The sequence below is a fragment of the Sinohyriopsis cumingii genome, chromosome 3 (assembly GCF_028554795.1).
Source record: "Sinohyriopsis cumingii isolate HCF-2022 chromosome 3, ASM2855479v2, whole genome shotgun sequence".
Classification (NCBI taxonomy): Eukaryota; Metazoa; Mollusca; class Bivalvia; order Unionida; family Unionidae; genus Sinohyriopsis; species Sinohyriopsis cumingii.
Genome location: NC_142963.1, coordinates 85,953,592 through 85,973,421, shown reverse-complemented (window position 1 = coordinate 85,973,421; position 19,830 = coordinate 85,953,592). Strand labels below are relative to the sequence as shown.

Sequence of the window (19,830 nt, the reverse complement as noted above, 5' to 3'; positions counted from 1 at the left end):
TGCACATGTGACTATTGAGGACTTATCACCCTCAATGTGTATGAGGTTCTCATCTGGCTTGTCTTCAAGGTCAGCATAAGTCATGATGGGTGACCTTGATGACTCCACTGATCATGTTAAATTAATCAAGGAATTTATTTCAACTAGAATATTTTAGATGACATGGTGCAAAGTCTGCAATATTTGCAGAACAATCGGTACCCTCACCCCCTCGTAGAAGAGGTGGGATATTTTCGTCTTAATCTTTGGCTATATTTAGATTTAGGCTGTCGTACATCACCTCATTTCAATTTCAACGTAAAATGTATCAAGGAATCCATTGGAGAAGGAATCTCTGAGATGACGCTGTACAAAATGTGCAATATTATCAAAATATTGTGTTTACCCTTTTCCTTCATCTTTGGCTATTAGTAAAAATATCTGTAAAAATAATTATATGATGAACTGGTGGTTAAGCTTGAATACAAGATAACGACTGCTATACTTCAAATCAAAAGTATTAGTAAAGTTCATATTGTGTCCTTAAGAAAGAGAATATTAAAGAAATAAATGTGCCGCAGTTAGATTAATTAGGTCTCTCCATGTGAGGCCATTTGTTTTGATCACAAGACAATATGGCGTCGGCGTTAGCCTGACTTAGTATAGCGGAGTGCAACGTGGAGAGCATACTAAGCAGGCAAGCAGACTACTGTTGGTATTGCCCACACTGCCATCCTTTCCAGCACTGCTGGCATCACTGTCCTTTCGGGGCCCCGAGTGGCCGAGTGGTCTAAAGTGCTCTCCGTTACGGATCACTGCCATCTCACCTCTGTCTGCGTGGGTTCGAGTCTCGGATTCGGCTAATGTGGGTATGTGAGAAAGCTTGCCAGTAGCTTCTCGTGGGTCAGTGGTTCTTTCCGGGGTTTTCCCGGGTTCTTCCTCCACCATTAATACTGGCCGCCATGTATAGCCTATCGTGTGCTGAAAAATGGCGTTAAACCCTACAACAACAACAACAACAACACTGTCCTTTCCCACACTGTGAGCATCGACACATCTAGCCTTTCCAATACTGTTGGCATTGCCAGACTACCAGCACCATCACTGCATATATGTTGGCCTGGAACACACCTGTGCCAGCCGCTCCAAAGCCTTTGTTGGGCAGATGTCTCATTGAAATTGCTGGTGAGATAATGATATGTTGCAGGCTGCCCAGCTAGATGGATGGATTTATCACTAAGATCCCCATAATCACTGTGTGGCTCGACCATTCCGGTCAAGAGATTTCCATGCTGGGACAGCTGCTGGACGGCTATTAATGTCAAGGCAACCACCAGTGTTGGCTGGACGGCTGGTGTCGGTGTGGCAGTATTATTATTATTTTGGTCTAGCTGATCAATTGCTAATCCAATGCATACTGACTTACCAGCCCGAAAGCCATACTCTGACATATAGAGGCTTAGACCATCTTGGTTGCTTAAAATTGGGGATTATTCCCCTAATGGTTTGCTCAGATTGATGAGAGTGAGTCTTTGACTGCTGTACCAATTGACACATCTTATCTGGTGATGGATGGTCACCTCCTTTATCCTCTCCCTCCCCTGACGTGACAGTATATGTTGGTTCCATGCAATGGACTACAGCCGGGGGAAAGGGGTGAATCCATTGTCCCCCACAAGGCTTGATTTGGGGTGGAGACAAAGGATGTCAGAGGTATCCTGCCATGACCTCGAATTGTCTCTCTTTCCCCTTTACCACTTTCTGAAGTACAGCAGTGCATGAGATTTCCAACCAAACACTGTATATTTAGCTCCTTCCCTTCAATGCTGAACATGACAATCTTTGTGCATGTGATGCTTGTAGTAAACATTCCTCCTGAAACAACACAAGATGAAAGAAAATAAAGCATAGATTAGCAAATTGGTATATGACTAACAAGCTAATAGTATAAATCATCTAACTCGGCAGCCCAGACTACATATATAAATGCTTTATATCAGAAACAATGTATACATAACATAAGTCATGGTGGAATTCCATGCTTCGAAATTGCACAATGATCGATTAAATTAATATTCTGCAGAAATTACACAAAAGACACAAACTAAAGCAGAAGCTGGTAATGGGTTGAAAGTACTTGGTCGCTAAAACACTGCCATAGCAAACAGACACATGAACAAGTCGTATCATAAAGGTATGTACTATATTAAGCTTAAACACAATGCATAGTTAATAGAGAAGGGACAATGTGTACATATTATAAACCAAACTAGTCATGGTAGGCTACCATGCTTTGATGCAAGAAACACACCGAAGTAGAAACTAGTAATATGTTGAAATTACCAGGTCGCTGAAACAAAACACTTTCATGACTACATGTTATAGACGCTGTGTAACAGAAACAATGAATACATAACATAAACAAAACAGGAGTCATGGTAAACTTCCATTCTCTGAAGTGGCCTGTAAAACATTTAATTGATATATGCTGAAATGACACAAGACACAGAAAATAAAGCAGAAACTAGTAATGTGTTAAGTTACTAAAAACACTGTCATAACTAGCAGACCAGTAAAGTGTCATATCAGAAACATATGGCCCTTTTTAAAACTTATGCCCCATGCTTAGTTAATAATTAAACAATAATTTTATCAGAACAGCATGACATATAAAATCAAGCCTAATTATCAGAATGTTGATATTACGAGCTCCGTAGTGGATGAAGCAAGCGAATAAAGTAAAATGTACACTAACCCATAATGACCTTGTGTAAAGTCAATGATAGTGTGTGGGATGTTGGTCCTACAAAACAAAATCCTGATAAGTAACAAATCTCTCAAAATATTAGCAGACAATTGTAAAATGAAGCATACAACCTGCACTAGATCAATAAATCTGTACCATAAAAGCAAAATGTACACTGGATGGGTCCATAGGAACACAAAAAGGGGCTGGATTGTCCTAGGCTATTGCACTACATGTGTCTCAGCACACATCGAGGCTAAAAACTGGTGACACCTGTGGTATCAATGGAAGGTAATGGGCAAGTGTTACTGCCCTTTATTTATCTAAATATAGACAGGATAAGATGATTTTCTTCTTTTTCTAGGGTTGGATTCATGAGGTAGCAGGTTAATAGTCCTAATGTAATGTGATAGGGGAATGTTTTCAAAGGAGAAATAGGGGAATGTTTTCAAAGGAGAAATGTGAGCAAAACATCGCACGCATCCATTCCATACAATTATTACAGGTGGAGAGACTATCCTAAGCTAGCATGAACATTTGCACCCACACTCTTAACCCTGCCCACCGTTAATACCTGTGATTAGACAAAGCATGACAATGGCATAAATAGTTGAAATCGGTCAAGTGAAGTGAATGCCCTGAATTATGAAACATGCATGTGAAAATGCATAAGGAAAACAAATGATCATTTACTCAATATAACTTTAAAAAAAAGGTTCAATACTAAGCTGAATTGTAAGTGCTACAGACCCATGGAAGGTAAATAATATGGTGCCTTAATAGATTAAATTAAAACAAAATTATACAAAGCACAAAATATATCCATCTACTATGAAGATAGAGCAAGATTTATACAGAAAAACACATGGAGTATAACTTCCAAAAGGTGAAAACACCAGGGAATTGGTTGCAAGATCTTGATTACGGTATACTGACATGCAGAAGTAGTAACTGACAACTGATGTGATTTGGTGTCAATCACTCTCATAGAGAGAATGGCTTTTTAGCCCTTCGATATACATGTAGCAAAGTTACCCAGTGCAGTGCACTATAAACAGAACACCTGTTACCTATTCGACTCCATATAAATAGGCCAGCCTGTTAAATGTTAAGCAGTAGTATCTGTTACATTTAACATCGATTTTAACCATTTAAAATTTTTGGTACACATATAGTATGTACGGAAAGGTTTAAAAGTAAAATCTGCTCTTTATAGCTGTATAATTATTTTTCAGGAAGAAATTTTATGTGCTTTAAAATCTTGAGAGAACTCATTCACTGTCAAGTCAGTGAAGCCGTGTGACCAATTGTTACTGCCATTTCTCATACTCTAAATTTACAAGTTCTTTGTCTGTGTTTACATCATTAAATCAGCTAAATATGATAATTTATAAAACTAATTGCTGCCTACATCAATATCAGAGCCTTTGCTTAAGTTACTGAAGCTTTCATAGTTGTGATTCTAATCGTGAAAGGTCAAGTAAGTACTAACAAAATCCGTGGCCTCCATTTTTGTGGGTGGAGAATATGATCCAGCTACTTAAAAAAGCAGATTTCGACCAGATCTTAAACAGTGACCACGTGATCTGACTGTCATTCACACCAATGAATGTAGTATCTAACAGGGGGTTTTCTTCGATGGCTGGTGTTTACAGCAGGCGTCAAAAGGCACTTCCATGAGAATGGTGTAGCGGTGTCAAAAGGCACTTGTATTCGAATCGGGTAGACATGTCAAAAGGAACTTGCATCAGGTAACGGGTTAACACTTTTGTTGCTAAAACAAACCAATGTGAGCTTGTGAGGGTTTGCAAGGTTGTGGATGTACCACTAATGTATCATCATTGGTATTTGAAGAAGAAAAATATTTTCCAAGATGAAGAGATCCATCAAGTTTCATGTCAGTGCATACAACAGTGCCAGAGAAACTGTGCAAACTGCAAAGACTTAATGCTAATGATAATGACAACAATGATTCAGAAAAGCAATCTCTATGTCTCACCTATGAAATAGGTGAGACAAACATTCATTGCAGTTAAACACTAAGAGTACACAACTGATTATTAGTATTAAAGAGTAAAGTGACATTCCGTATGATTTTAATTTTTTTTTATAGCAAAACAACTCACTACTCTCTTTAATGTGTGTGTGTGTGAGATTTGGATTTTTAACGTAGCTTTAAAAATCTTTCAGTCACATTGCTATGATGTCTGCAGAGTGGCAGTTTATAGTGATGTCTAGCACTGGGTCATTATGTCACAGACATGTAGCATGATGTCCCACCCAGTCACATTATCCTGACACCGGGCCGACCAGTCCTAACACTGACCTCTTAATACTGAGATCCTAGTGAGACAGCTGTTAGTATCATTTATGTAAGTCTTTAGCATGACTTGGTTGCAGTTTATACCCATAACCTTCCGCATTCGAGTCCAATGCTCTAACCACTATGCCACTCGAGCAGTACATTAATCTGTAGGTTAATGAATATACTCCCTTAGAAGTCAACTCCAACTGTAAAGAACATACAGCCTAATCTACCACTGGCACTCAGGTTTATGCTGCTTGTTCTACTGATTACTCCTAACTTCAATGACCCATATCTGGGTCTGTACAGTTGTAATTTGATTTATAAGTGAGTACATATGGTAATTCAGAATGAAGTTCATATCATCACATTAAGACTTCTCTAATTCTGGTTCCTCTCCTTAAATTATCAAATCATGTCTTAGTAAATTTCAGAAAATTGGAAGTACTTAGTGTCTGAAGTGTTGAGAAAGAGTCTTGAGGATCAGAAGTGTTAAAGAATACAGGGCCTAAGATGTACTTATAAATAGCAAATGAAAAAGTGCCAGAAAACAACTGTACGTGATATCAATAGGGCCAACGGTCCATTCTGCTTCAACATATGGAGCATCTGAATCTGCATACATCCGGATCACCTGGACTGCCGTATTTCCAAAATATGTATGTACCTCACTCACCACTGGACCCTGAAGATGAAAAAAATGAACAGTAATTTATAGTCCATTTATTTGATATATAGGTCAGCCAAATTAATTTAGTGGTTTTACCTTCCATCAACAGACTTGGAATGCCTGGAATAAAGAAGATAATTTGTTATCATCAGGCATACAAAATACATAAACAAAATAGCATCTTTTCAAGAGGACAAGAATCTGATAAATAATCCATAAAAAGGTTAAACCATGATCTTGTAAAGCTGTATGAAGTTTGGTAACTGCACCAATAATATATGCATGTGTAAGAGGTATGTGTACATATTTCTGTCAAGTGTTTATACCTATTCCAAAAATAAAAGTTTACACAACAACAACAAAATTGTAGCTGATATATTTATTTTTCAACTGTATTAATGATATATCCATCTATTTACAACTTTGGCATAGTGGCTAAGGACCTGCATCTGTGCAACTAGCTATGGAGCTGCATATACCAATCAAGGGGCAACTAACTATGGAGTTGCAACAGGACTGCAACTAACTATGGAGATGGATGTACCAATCATGGTTTAACTAACTATGATGTTGCAACAGGGACTGCAACTAGCTATGGAGCTGGATGTACCAATCATGGTTCAACTAACTATGGAGTTGCAACAGGGACTGCAACTAGCTATGGAGCTGGATGTACCAATCATGGTTCAACTAACTATGGAGTTGCAACAGGGACATTAACTCTGAGCATGCAACTGGCTAAGGAACTGCACTCAGAAACTGAACTACTGCAAGTAACTAAGGATCTGATGGAGGTAAAGGTAGTACTGGGGACAAGATAATGAAGTAACACAAAATTAAGCCCCAACTGAAGTGCAAATGAAGTCATCAGATGAAACTGCAGTGTCCCCAATATATAGTTATCTTTGTTACATTTTTGTAAAAAAAATTTTAAATGAAGGAAACAATGTAGCAAATCTCACATACATGGCAAATATAATACATGAAAACATTCTGCATGTCCTAGATAGAGACACATGTGCGCATAAGTAAAGCATATTACAAAGTTCTGACCAAATGAAAACTGAAAATTCAACTATGAACACAGAGATGTTTGTACTTGCTGCAAAAAAATGTCCAGACACATTAATATACCTGGTATAACAGTCAGACGACTGTCAAGCTAAAGTCTTGATCAGGTGATCTATGTGGACACCAGCTGCTGAATAATCATCCATTAGAAAATGTCAAACATGAAAGGCTTGTAGGTGTGTCCATAGATAATAATTTATTATGGAATGACCACATTGATAAGCTTTGGAAAACACTGTCATCCAAAATTGCCCTTCTCAGCAGAATCAAGAAATATTTACCTATGGAAACTCACAATCTATACTACAAGTCATATAGTCTTCCAACAATGGATTATTGTTCTAACGTATGGGAAAACTGTGCTAAATCTGAACTTGACAGGATTTATAAACTTCAGAAATGAGCAGCACATGTAATTTTAGATGCATCTGTTGATCATCCCTCAAAATGATTATTTACAGAACTCAATTATGGTTCACAACATATGACAGGATAGATTTTGACAAGGCAGTTCTTTAATATAAATGTCTACATGGAACTGCACCAGAGTATCTTCAGGACTTATTCAGGCCTTTTTCAACACAATACCAGTTGAGATCAATATCACATGGAAACCTTCTACCACCAAAACCAATAACAGAGCAATTTAAAAAGAGTTTACCATACTCTGGTACAGTTCTGTGGAATAAGCTTCCACTACATGTAAAATCTGCTGAAAATATTAGAGTATTTAAGAAGAGATATCATAAGCATATATATGTTTCTAATAGATAATGGAATTTAGTATCTTAAAAATAAACATGTTAAAATAAACAGTAATTATTGCTATCTTCATATGATGTACATTGTTATACTTTCCTTAAGAGTGCCTCAAGGGAGAATAGTCCTTGACTAATGAGTCACCCTCTAAAAATAAAGCATTTATTATATTATTATTATTATATTTGCAGCACAAATATGAAATGAGTGTCCATTACACAAGTTTTGATCGGCATGAAGAGTCTGCAATGAACTGCGTAAAGTATTACGAGCAACAATCATGTCAGTGCCTGGTTAGATGGATCCACAAACAATGGGTCCATAGGAAGGGCACCCATGCATTTACGCACTTGCAGAAATTCCAACATCACTAAATAGGGTTATACAGAGTTGCTTGTATTGTAATAAAACAAAGTAATCCCTCTGCAGAAAGGAACAGTTTTGGAGGATTTAAGTTTCAAAGTAAAATAATTAGCAGCATCAGAGACATCTTGAAGACATAAATGGAGCACAGTATCAAACTTGCCAGTGGAAACCATGAATTCACCACACCCTAAAAAGCCAAAACTGCAACACATGACACTACTTCCATCAAGAGATCCATATATGGTGAAAAATGTCCTGAACTGAAATAGGAAGCACAACTGCCTGAGCATCTAAAAGTTAAAGGTAGCTTTGGTCTGTTAAGATTCGATCGCAACCATTTAACTTCACTCAAAATAGTGAACAAACAAAAGCATTGATGTCCCTCTGGCTGTAAAATTGGGTTTGGAAGTCGACTCTTTAGATATGTGAAACAAATTGCATACAAGGAAAGTTTAGTTGTGTTGTAGCACAATTTCCGCATTCCATAACAATGAGCTACATAATGAAGAAGAGTATCCTCAGAAAGTCTGAGGAAGTCCCGAGCCTGGGTGTTTCCCAGTAATAACCATGAAATTGAGGAAATGCTGCAGGCCAGATTGATAAGATATCTGTGTTGCAGGGCTGATGGCAGCATCCCAAAGATGACTAATAACATCAGTTAATACATAATCTTGTGCAGACTTGGGCATGTTTCCAGAATCCACTTGCTTCTAGTGCAAGCTTATGAAATCTGCTCCACAGAAAACAAGATAAAGAATCAGCAATGCCATTTTTTACACCTGGCAAGTATCGGGCAGTCACAATATAACTGTGAATCATAGCACATAGTGTGAGTCTCCACAAGAGTCTCATGATAAGTGGGTTCTTTGAGCAACTTTTGTTAATTATAGCAACTGTTTCCTAATTGGCACAGTTAAAGATAATTTTTTGGGACGTCCAATTATGACCCCAAAGCACAGAAGCTGCAACAACTAGTTATATTCAAGAAAAGCCACTGATGACTCATTATCATGAAAAGAAATACTATTAGGCCATTTACCTACAAACCATTTCCTTTGAAAGTAAGCACCAAAGTCATGAATGGAAGATGCATCAGTATACAGTTCGAAGTCTGCAAAAATGAAGGATATGCCATTCCATTTCTGAAGAAAGGATTGCCACATTTCTAATTCATGTCTGCATTCAGTATCCAGATACAAATAATGATACAGTTCTTTGATGTAGGCAATAACTAAAGGTAAGACACAAAAGTTCTGCCCTGCACAATAATCATGGATGCAAAATTAAGATGCCCATGTAAACTCAAGAGTTCTTTCTTTGTACTCTTTTTCCGATGTAAAATCTGCCAAATAGTAGCAATGATCCTGTCAATTTTTTCCTTTGGTAAATGAGCTTCCATTTTATTAGTGTCCAACACAATTCCCAGATACTAAAGAACATGACATGGGGAGAAAGTGGGGTATTTAGTTATGCAAATATCAAAGTGATAAGTGCCATGGTGCGGTCAGCATCTGCATCAGGAAAATCTATTGCCAAGTAATCATCTAATAGATTACACAAATTACTGATACCATAGTTCTTCTTTACAATCCAGCAGATGGCTAAATCAATGAATAATTTTTAACTTGATCTACATCCAAAAACAAGACGAGTAAAAAAGAAATATTGATTCAAGTGTTTTACACCCTGAAGGCACCACTGAGAGGGTTTCACAGGTATAAGTTTAAATGCATCTGTTATATTGGCCTTACACATCCAAGAACCACGTCCCAAAGCCTGCAACATTTGATCATCAATCGTTAAATAGGTTATAGAACATTTTCCCCTATCAATAAGATCATTGATGCTCATGATATCTGAGCAGTGAGGGGCTGTCATGTCAACAACAGGTCTCTTTTTACCAAGGGGCTGACATGTCAACAACAGGTCTCTTTTTACCAAGGGGCTGACATGTCAACAACAGGTCTCTTTTCACCAAGGGGCTGACATGTCAACAACAAGTCTCATTTTACCAGAGTATTTGCCCTCAACAATACCAAGTGGATTGGTTCTGTAAATGTCAGAAGGGGAAACAGAAAATGGACTGAAAAGATAACTTTTGTCCAACTCTGTCTGTAACAATTCGGAAACCATACTGGGTTGTTTACATGCTATCAGATTGTTCTTATATTCCTGACTCTGTAGTACAGGAGCTTTTAAGCCAATGTCAAAACCCTCACTCAAACATACAATTAATGTTTCAACTACTGATTTGTCATGATAATCTTTTAGTTCACGTGCAAGTTGCATAATGTTAATTTTAATGGAAGCCTTCAAAGGAAGGTCTGAGATTAGTAGTCATTTTCCACAGCGCACTTTAGGATGTTCCTTCTTACAATTAAGTAAACATATTTATGAGTGCATTTTTCATGCCTGCAGCCTGTTTCTGAATTAAAATTATTACATATTTCCTTTCCTTAAAAAAAGGGCATGTATGTCCACGTTTATCAGAATTCCTGTCCTGAGGCAATTTATGTGGGTCCAGATCCTTTTTTAAACAGGTTTGATGGGCACCGTGGGGAGAAATGGTTCAAGTTATTACAGTAATTACATGAAGTAACTTTTCTCCCAGCTGAAATATTTGAGAAAATATAATTATCCTGTATGCCCCAGTTAATCCCAAGTTTATGTTATACAAACATAGCAACTGCTCTTGCTGAGAAAGCACAATGATAATCATAGAGAACGCTTCCTCCAAATTTCATTGCAATTTAATTTATCTCTCTCTCTCATACTTATCAAGTTCCTTCCTATGATTTGGTTACACCTCACACATAATAGTTTGATATTTGGAGAATGCTGTTAGGAATTCTCCTAAAGTCAGTGATCGAGATAGGTGTAGATCAGTATTCTGAAACTGGACTTTCTGCCCATTTGACTGACTGGCTCAAACACTCCTAGTGTCAACATTAGGAAGTAGTAAAGAAGCTAAATTCACATCCTTAACAGTCAGAATTTGCTGCCTAATATGGTCTGGCACAGTCTCAACATGAGGTAAGGACTGTGAAGGAACACCCACCATTGCCACTAGAGATGTGTGAAAAGTCATCTCCTGTCCACTTTTTCCATTGCCATGGGCTGCAAAACCAATTCATCTTGCTCAACAGGGAATCAACTGTTTTTGTCAAGGAGGCAGTAGCCACCACCATGTTGGATATGACCACATGATCAGATATCGCCAGCAGGGGGTGTGAGCCAGAAGTCACATGACCACAACTGTCTGGCCTAGATGATATTCCATTGGTCTGGAGCTCCTCCACTCCAGACACATTGCGAATAATACCATCAATCTCAGATGGTGATGTGATAGTTGCTGAAAGTTGCCTTCTTTTCCTTCTGTTGTGCTCAAAGAGTTGAATTAGAGCTGACTTTTGTGGGCGGGGCTTCATACCATTACAAACAAATCTCCGTTCTCAACTGTTCCAAAGTCCAGTTCCCTGGATTTTCCATATCATAACGTGGAATGTGAGCTGATCTGCCACTATCCAGTAAACTTTCAGCATTCCCATGCATCAGCAAGCACAAACAAGTTGTTATCCTTGTTTAGGCAATGTCTATTTAAATCAAGGGCAGAGATCATGAAATGAAAAAAAATCCAAGTAAATGAGCTTAAATTGTTCTGCACACAATGAAGTACACCAGTGCTATCATTGGGAATATGATCCAGACAGGATCCACGATGAAAACAGAATAATTACTGCAGCAGAAAATGTACATAATCACATGTGATGCACAAGGACTGGTGGTACATGACCCCCATGCAAGACAACAAAGACCCCCTCATTTCTACATATAGATAGAGGCCTATGACATCATACAGTGAATCATCAAATAAACTTATCTGAGTGAACTGGTGATACAATATAGAGCAATTGTAAACAGCATCAAAACCATTTGACTTCCATATGAATGGAGAGGAGAGGCTAGAAGGAATTTTGCCCTTAATTTATTTGAGAATGTCACAAATTTGAAGAAACTAATGCATATACACTGACAACCATCATACAAATATGCTCAATAAAGGTGTGCCTCAACCCCAAACCACAGGCTTCTTTAATAGTCTTTATCTGAACTTTATTTTTACAACCATAAACAATCTTTGCATGACTCACTAGAGGTAACTAACATGTACCAAAATCACATCAAGCTACATTAAGTACAGTTTAGAAGACATGTAATCTTACCTTGATATAGTATGCCGTACTAGGTCCAAAACTATGTGCCTGGGAGTCATTAGGCCTGAAGACATAAGCTCCTGAGGCCTGAAATATATCTCTACTATTGTTACCCGGGAAACTGTAGTAGAAAAGGAACTCTGAGGTGACATTTATGTCCTGGTTTTTGCGAAGATTTTTCATGTGTTCCAGTCTACCAGTGCTCCCATTAAATTTGAGAGACAAATGCTGAAAAATAGAAAGAATTTAAAAGACATTTAAAGAAGTCTACTCTAATTTATTTGCCCGAGTGCTTATCTAATGGTAATATATCATCCTGAATGGGTCAATTAACTGATGACAGAAGCTTTAATTTGTTTATCCAAAATAATGGTTAATCTCTTCTTCTTAATGAGCATGAATATCTTATAAATTGGTTCACTGTTGACTGTATATTTCTCAATTTTAAACCAGATAATTATAAAAATATGTTGTAAATTTGTCAAGAAATGGAAAGAAAGAGATTTCAAACAGATCTGTCATGTTGGGTCTTATTATTGTGTTAATTTCATTACAATGCTAAAATCAATTGCATGGTGATGATAATCAAACTATAATTGAGCCACACTGATAACAACTGACTCTAAGTGTCAAAGGACAAGATATGGTCCCAAGATTAGAAAGGACAAGATATGGTCGCAAGATTAGAAAGGACAAGATATGGTCCCAAGATTAGAAACAATTCTTAGACTGAATCAATTAAAAACTCAGATGACTGATGGGCTAACTAGGTATTAATAATTAATCTGACCAACAAACAGAATAGAGGAAAAGGCCCAGAATCAAAACACTGCAGTAAAATACATCTAACCAAAGTCAGTGAAACATTATATATATATATATATATATATATATATATATATATATATATATATATACACACACATACATACACACACACACACACACACACACACAGACTCACACTGATGGTTATGTGTGTTTGTGCATGTGTTTTGGATTTTTAATGTAGCTTTAAAAACATTTCAGTCACATCACTATGTCTGCAGTGTAACAGTTTATAGTGATGTCTAGCTAGCACTGGGACATCATGCTGCAGATATGTAGCATGATGTCCCACCCAGTCACATTATCCTGACACTAGAATGACCAGTTCTAACACTAACCTCTTAATGCTGAGCACCAAGTGAGGCTGCTGCTAGTACCATTATTGTAAGTCTTTGGTATGATTCAGCTGAGGTTCAAACACATGACCTCCTGCATCCGGGGCAGATGCTCCAACCACTAGGCCACCAGACCGGTCTATATGGTCACGAGATAAATGCAAAATCTTAACCAAGCTAGCACAGTGTGAAATGCAGGCCACAGGGAACCAGTCAAAACATACCTAAACTGAAAATTACCCCAGTCAAAATGTACTCATACTGAAACATACCCAAGCCAAAACTTACTCAAGTCAAAAGGTACCCTAGTCAAGATGTACCCAGATTAAACATGACCCACTCACTTTAAATAATGACATAATTTTAGTGTATTGTTTCATATGACAGTGACTGGTCTGATGAGCAATGGAAATCGGCATATGCAATGGAACTATCTTAACTTATGATGTAGCTCCGACACACATTAAGAAATACATGTTTAAGTTAAGAAGTATAATTTCAATATTTTTGTGTTGTGTTTGCAGGTGGAGAAAATTCTACCAACTGATATGAACCATGCTTGATGAGTTTTCAATAGATTCTTTATTTTTTAGTTGCATTCCATTTTTCCATTTCATATTTTATTTTATTTCCATTGCATTCCATTTTTCCATTCCTTGGTTTAGTCATACCAGCTTAAATCATCAGCAATACTTCTTTTTGTTAAATACTAATGATTTTAAGGGGTATTTATAAAATATTTAGCTGCATTAAAATCCATATATAATCCGACAAACTTTTAGATTAATCAGATCAGCTTAACTTGACAAATTCAACACCTGCAATCCACTCAAATCCAATGTAACACTTGTAATCCACCCAAATCCACTGTAACACCTGCAATCAACCCAAATACAATTTAACACCAGCAATCCACCCAAATCCACTGTAACACCTGCAATCCACCCAAATCCAATGTAACATCTGCAATCCACCCAAACCCACTGTAACACCTGCAATCCACCCAAATCCAATGTAACATCTGCAATCCACCCAAATCCAATGTAACATCTGCAATCCACCCAAATCCACTGTAACACCTGCAATCCACCCAAATCCAATGTAACATCTGCAATCCACCCAAATCCAATGTAATGTTCAGCAGAGATGTTAATTATCATTAAAAAGTTCACTGGCCAACAATTTTCCTGCATTATATGCTCTTGCATCTGTTTGCATGGAAGTCCAATAAAATGCAATTATTACATTAATCAAATGTATCACATATGGACAAGTGAACTGGAAATATGTGCTGACTCACAAGAAAATATCACCTAAATCCAGCTAAATTTATGGTGCTTCTGTTCTTGGTATTTTCTGCATTTTTTGATCATGAGCAATGGAAATTATGGAAAATAATGGAAATAAAATAAAATACAAAATGGAAAAATGGAATGCAATGCAAATAAAGACACAATGGAAATTATTTTTGTGTTTTATTTTTTTTAATTATAAAAAGTCAAATGTAAGCTTTTTAGTCATCAGATGGATGTTTTGACATGGGTATGTTTTGACTTGGGTATGTTTTGACATGGGTATGTTTTGACTTGGGTACGTTTTGACTTAGGTATGTTTTGACATGGGTATGTTTTGACTTGGGTACGTTTTGGTCTGGGTACATTTTGACGGGTATGTTTTGACATGAGTATGTTTTGACTTGGGTACATTCTGGTCTGGGTACATTTTGACGGGTATGTTTTGACTTCAGTACGTTTTGGTCTGGGTATGTTTTGACTTGCATACGTTTCGTTTTGGGTAAGTTTTGACTTTGGTACATTTTGACTTGGGTACATTTTGACTTGGGTACGTTTTGAATTAAGTATGTTTTGGTCTGGGCCTGTTTTGACTTGGGTATGGTTTGATTTGGGTACATTTTGACTTGAGTATGTTTCGGTCTGGGTACATTTTGACTTGGGTATGTTTTGACTTGGGTTATGTTTCGGTTTGGGTACGTTTTGACTGTAAACCGGCCACACTGACCTTCCACTATGCTAAGGGTGTGGTACTAACAGAGATGCATACAATCATCTAGTTTGATGATTTTAACATGAACAAAGATTCAGAAATAAACTTTAAACACAAAATTGAACCAAAGTCACAGTGACCTAATTTTATGATGATGCTGTAGTACTCATCAAGATGCATCCCCTCATCAAATTTCATGATTCTAGGTATAACAGTAATTATACAGTGTGCAATAAAGCAAACATTTTAGTTTAAGAATACTTACCCAATCACACTAACATTAGAAAAGGTCCACTACCTCTCAAATCCAGAAATCATGAAAATACAAAAACTTTAACCCTTCCAGACTATACAGGTGGCACTCTACAGTTTTGTATTTTGCAATGGGTTAGATTTTAAAGTATATATCCTGATGTCATGCCGATGGCGCCATTATAGGTAAACTGGGCTGTCACCGATCCACTATGAGGACTCTATCCATTGTCATTTCATCATCCCTGACATATCATGGGCAACTGCAACCTCACAGAGCCCATCACTCTCCAGGATGTAGACCACAGCCAATATCCATGTTACTGTATGTCTCGCCCTGGTCTTGAACACATGGTTGTTGAGTCCATCTTGGAACCCCTCTGCCTTGGCCATTGTCTTGCAAGACTTCACCCCCTGTGATATCATGTTACCACCAACCTATTTTACACATAGGTTGGAAAACTCATGGTGGGAGAAGTGTCTTAAATCTTCCCTTGCAAGATTTGTCTTGCACACTGCCTGTCCAGTCCTAGAAAATTCTTAATGCTGAATGTCAAGTGAAGTAGCTCTTGATGCCCTATTTTTTATTTATTCTCTTTTTCTAAGATCTAAGGAAAGATTCATATCCAGGACTTCTTGCATATGATGAGATTCTCTAACCACCAGACCACTGAAGTGGATACTGGTACAACTACCACTAATGTACAGGCAATAGATTACATCACTGCTGAAATGAAGATTGTCAGGACATTAAGACCAGCAAAGAAACTCGAAGAGCTAACCCATGAGACGTTCACTCATGACCTTAAATGGTCTATATATAAAAATATTGCATTTGTGACCTCTCAGTTGATTGAATAAATTTCAAAACTGTTGGGGGTGGGGGGGGGGAGGGGTAAGCATCACCCAAAAAACCCTCCCAACTGACTTATAGTGTATCTACAGTCCTGGCTTCTGGGTCTAGGACTGTAAAGATGTGGAGTTTGTGACTGCACCTTGTCGCAAATATTTCTGTCAAAGAACTTCGACAAAGTGCTCCATAGGTGAACAAGTCTGCTGAAAGATCTATGGATGGTCAGACCATTCTGTGCAGAAGGTCTGGCCCATTGTCAACAATAAAATCAGCAACAACACTGAGTTTGCCAGGGATATGTCTGAAAATGGACTGTTATATTCATATGTGCACACCAGTACATAAAGTCGCAAATTATAAATCACATATCTTGTTATTTTGTACCCAATGTTTGAGGAGGTAAGCCTTCTCATCATAATGAGGACAACTATTCCATGTACCTGATCCTTCCAGAAAGGAAATATATTTACTATGTCTATATTCTGTCTCCATGTTTAACCTCAGTGCAGTTATGTCACTGAGGTTTATGATTCACCTGAGATTTCTCTTGGCCTTTGTCCAGTGTTTGATCTCCAATCTTTTTGCTGATGACCATTCCATTTTGGACTGACTTGGCCTGAAAGCCAGTGCAGGCAGCAAGGCAAGCTGGAGAGGAAGTTCTTGTGATGCATGCTTCTGTGCCTCCTCCATTATACTGCCAAGCAATGGCATGCAGAAGGGTGAAGACCAGAGAACCAAGGAATAAAGTGGCTTTACCACAGCTGATGGAGACAGGCATCTTGTCTTAGTAGATCCTGATTTGCTGAAGCCATCACTACCTCATTTTTTGCCACTGAAACCAGTGCTGGACATGCAAAGACTGATGAAGCAGTGACCATATTTCACACTAAAGATGCCAGGCATAGCACAGTTGAAGCATTGAAAATCTTTCACACTATCATGTGGCATGTAAATCATTCTTGATCACATTAAGCACCAGAATGTTTTATTCAAGGAAAATAGCCCAGTGATAAACATTGTAGAGTGAGAATGATACCCAATTATTTTTTCTGTTTGGTAGCTGGATATTTCTTTGAAATTCACAGCCAGAAAGAGAGCTAAATTACATCATTTTCCACATTTACCAAGTTCCAGATAGATAAGCTAAGCTGGCTAATGATGGAAGAAATTAGCAAGACTATATATTTCCTCTACAGCTTCCTTAAAGCTAAACTCTGCTGGCTCCATTGTGGGTTAGAGTCTGCTATGTCCTCAAGGTTATCCCTGCACTCACTGTGGGGATTGAGCCCCTCAGGCATCGTCTACATAAGAGTAGAACATTACCTGGGGCAGGGAATGGTAGTGACATCATCCATGTGTAAGATCTGGTATCTCCCAATGGGTGGGTGTGCTGTTTGGTGGCTGGGCAAGTGCCGCAACTTGTCTTGCCAATATTTTTTGCAGGGAAGTGTATTTGCGTGTCTGTTGACCACTCAGTTCAGCTACTGGCTGGTTGGAAAGTAAAGTTCAAGGCTGGTTGGTCAGCTTGGTAATCACCTGAATGGTATGTGCAACAAAATGGATCAGCTAATCAGATCCCTATGCAGATCCACACATAAGATCCATCCTGCCATCATGCAGCATGGCTCATTGAATGACTAATTCACAAATTCACCTGAGACCAGCAACTGTATCATTGCCTATTTGAGTGACCACCTCATCTGCAACTCCATAAATGTCTGTGAAGAATGTAAGGCCACCAATTCAAATTTCTTTGCTCACGTATCTCAAGCTGACTTAATGGTTGCCACTGACATAGTTTACATTACTTTGAATGGGGAGAGTTAAGCATCATGACATCCCCACACTCCTGTGATGACATTTAAGGATACAGACTTAGCATGTCATATTCCATCATTCTGGACTTGCAATGTCTCTCCAGTTCTCAAGATTTTATCTCAGTACTATGAACCTGATTCCTTCTTACCACATAGCAAAAACTGAATGTTCATTTTGAAGAACACCTGGAACAAGCCAGGCAAAATCTCATGTGTATCCTTGAAGGCTTTAAATCTCATGTGTATCCTTGAAGGCTTTAAATCTCATGTGTATCCTTGAAGGCTTTAAATCTCATGTGTATCCTTGAAGGCTTTAAATCTCATGTGTATCCTTGAAGGCTTTAAATCTCTTGCAATTAATGTATTTCATTGCCATTGTCTTTCACTTTCTGAAAAGACAAGAGACCAAAATTTAAACAAGCAAGAAAATAAAGGTAGTGTCCATCTTTTACACTTCTAAGTCCATGCACAAGCAAGGATATTGACTTCTGCCCAGTAAACTGCCAAACTGGATTAAAAATGGTCCTTATTTCATCCAACTCATTCGTTTGACATTTTTGCTTGCTGTAGTGTATCATGAATGATTCATATGTAGGTTGAGCAGAAGCACTAAGCATACCTTTGACTAGATCTGAAGTGGTCATCACCGCAGGCATTATTTTAGGTATCTTTGTCAGGGGGTGGGGAAGCATCTTGATGTCCCCCATAAATCTGGACAACAAAAATGAATTTGGATGAATGCTTAATACTTTGTATTTGGTAAATATTTTAATGTGCCTTTTTATCGCAGCACTTCACTTGTCTTTTCCAGACACTGAACAAATGTCTTCTGCTCACACTGCACACATGCTAGGAGGGTGTGAGGACGAATATTTTGTGCAGGCAAGGCACATCTTATTGTTGTCCTGCATGGCATTAAAGTGTCTGCACTTTCTGCACTTATCTGACCTCTTTGCAATGAAAGATGTCAAAATAAACTAATGCAAGAAACAAAGATAAAAACTGTTCCAATAGGTGAACTCACATTACAATGATGTTTAAAGTGGGTAATAAACCAAATTTAACAGTGCAACGCAATTACACAAGTGAAAACATCAGTGTTACTAATACACAATAATGACCAGTAAAACAACAGGAACAAAACAAATGTAATAACCAGGTATATCAACATTCTGACATACTTTACCACTAAAAACTATTCTTGTATGGTCAAAATCAATTATAAATTCCAATGAATCTTCTGAGGAACTGTTCATAGTTGCAAGGGAAAGTTTAAATTAGTAACATCTGGAGACATGGGTAGACATTTGTAGACAGAACGTGGGCAGTTGATGTGTAAAAGTTACTTCCATTTATCTATGGGTTATATATATATATATATATATATATAGAGAGAGAGAGAGAGAGAGAGTAACATTTTCATCCCTCAGGGAAGTCTGGATTCTGAGGTATCAAAGAGTAATTTCTAATGTAAATGTTATTAGGAAATGTATTTGACAGAAAATGATGACTACAGTATGTAATAAAATACATTATACTCAATACAGTACTGACATGGTCCAGGAATGACTGTAAAATCTCAAACATTCATTGGATTTTGAAAGGTAAACGCCCAAAAAATGTAAACAATT

The 19,830-nt window shown here is 37.7% G+C and overlaps 1 protein-coding gene across 1 annotated transcript in view; it reads right to left on the bottom strand.

Annotated features, from left to right (window-relative positions):
• Positions 1-19,830, bottom strand: part of LOC149803237 (lysosomal alpha-mannosidase-like) — a 99,534-nt gene that overhangs the window by 28,966 nt on the left and 50,738 nt on the right. Inside the window, exons 17-18 of the mRNA XM_089952879.1 lie at positions 12,120-12,338; positions 5,591-5,715 (exon numbers count right to left, since the gene is read on the bottom strand). Of these exons, the coding sequence (XP_089809005.1) occupies positions 5,591-5,715; positions 12,120-12,338 (344 nt within the window). The remainder of the gene's footprint in view (positions 1-5,590; positions 5,716-12,119; positions 12,339-19,830) is intronic.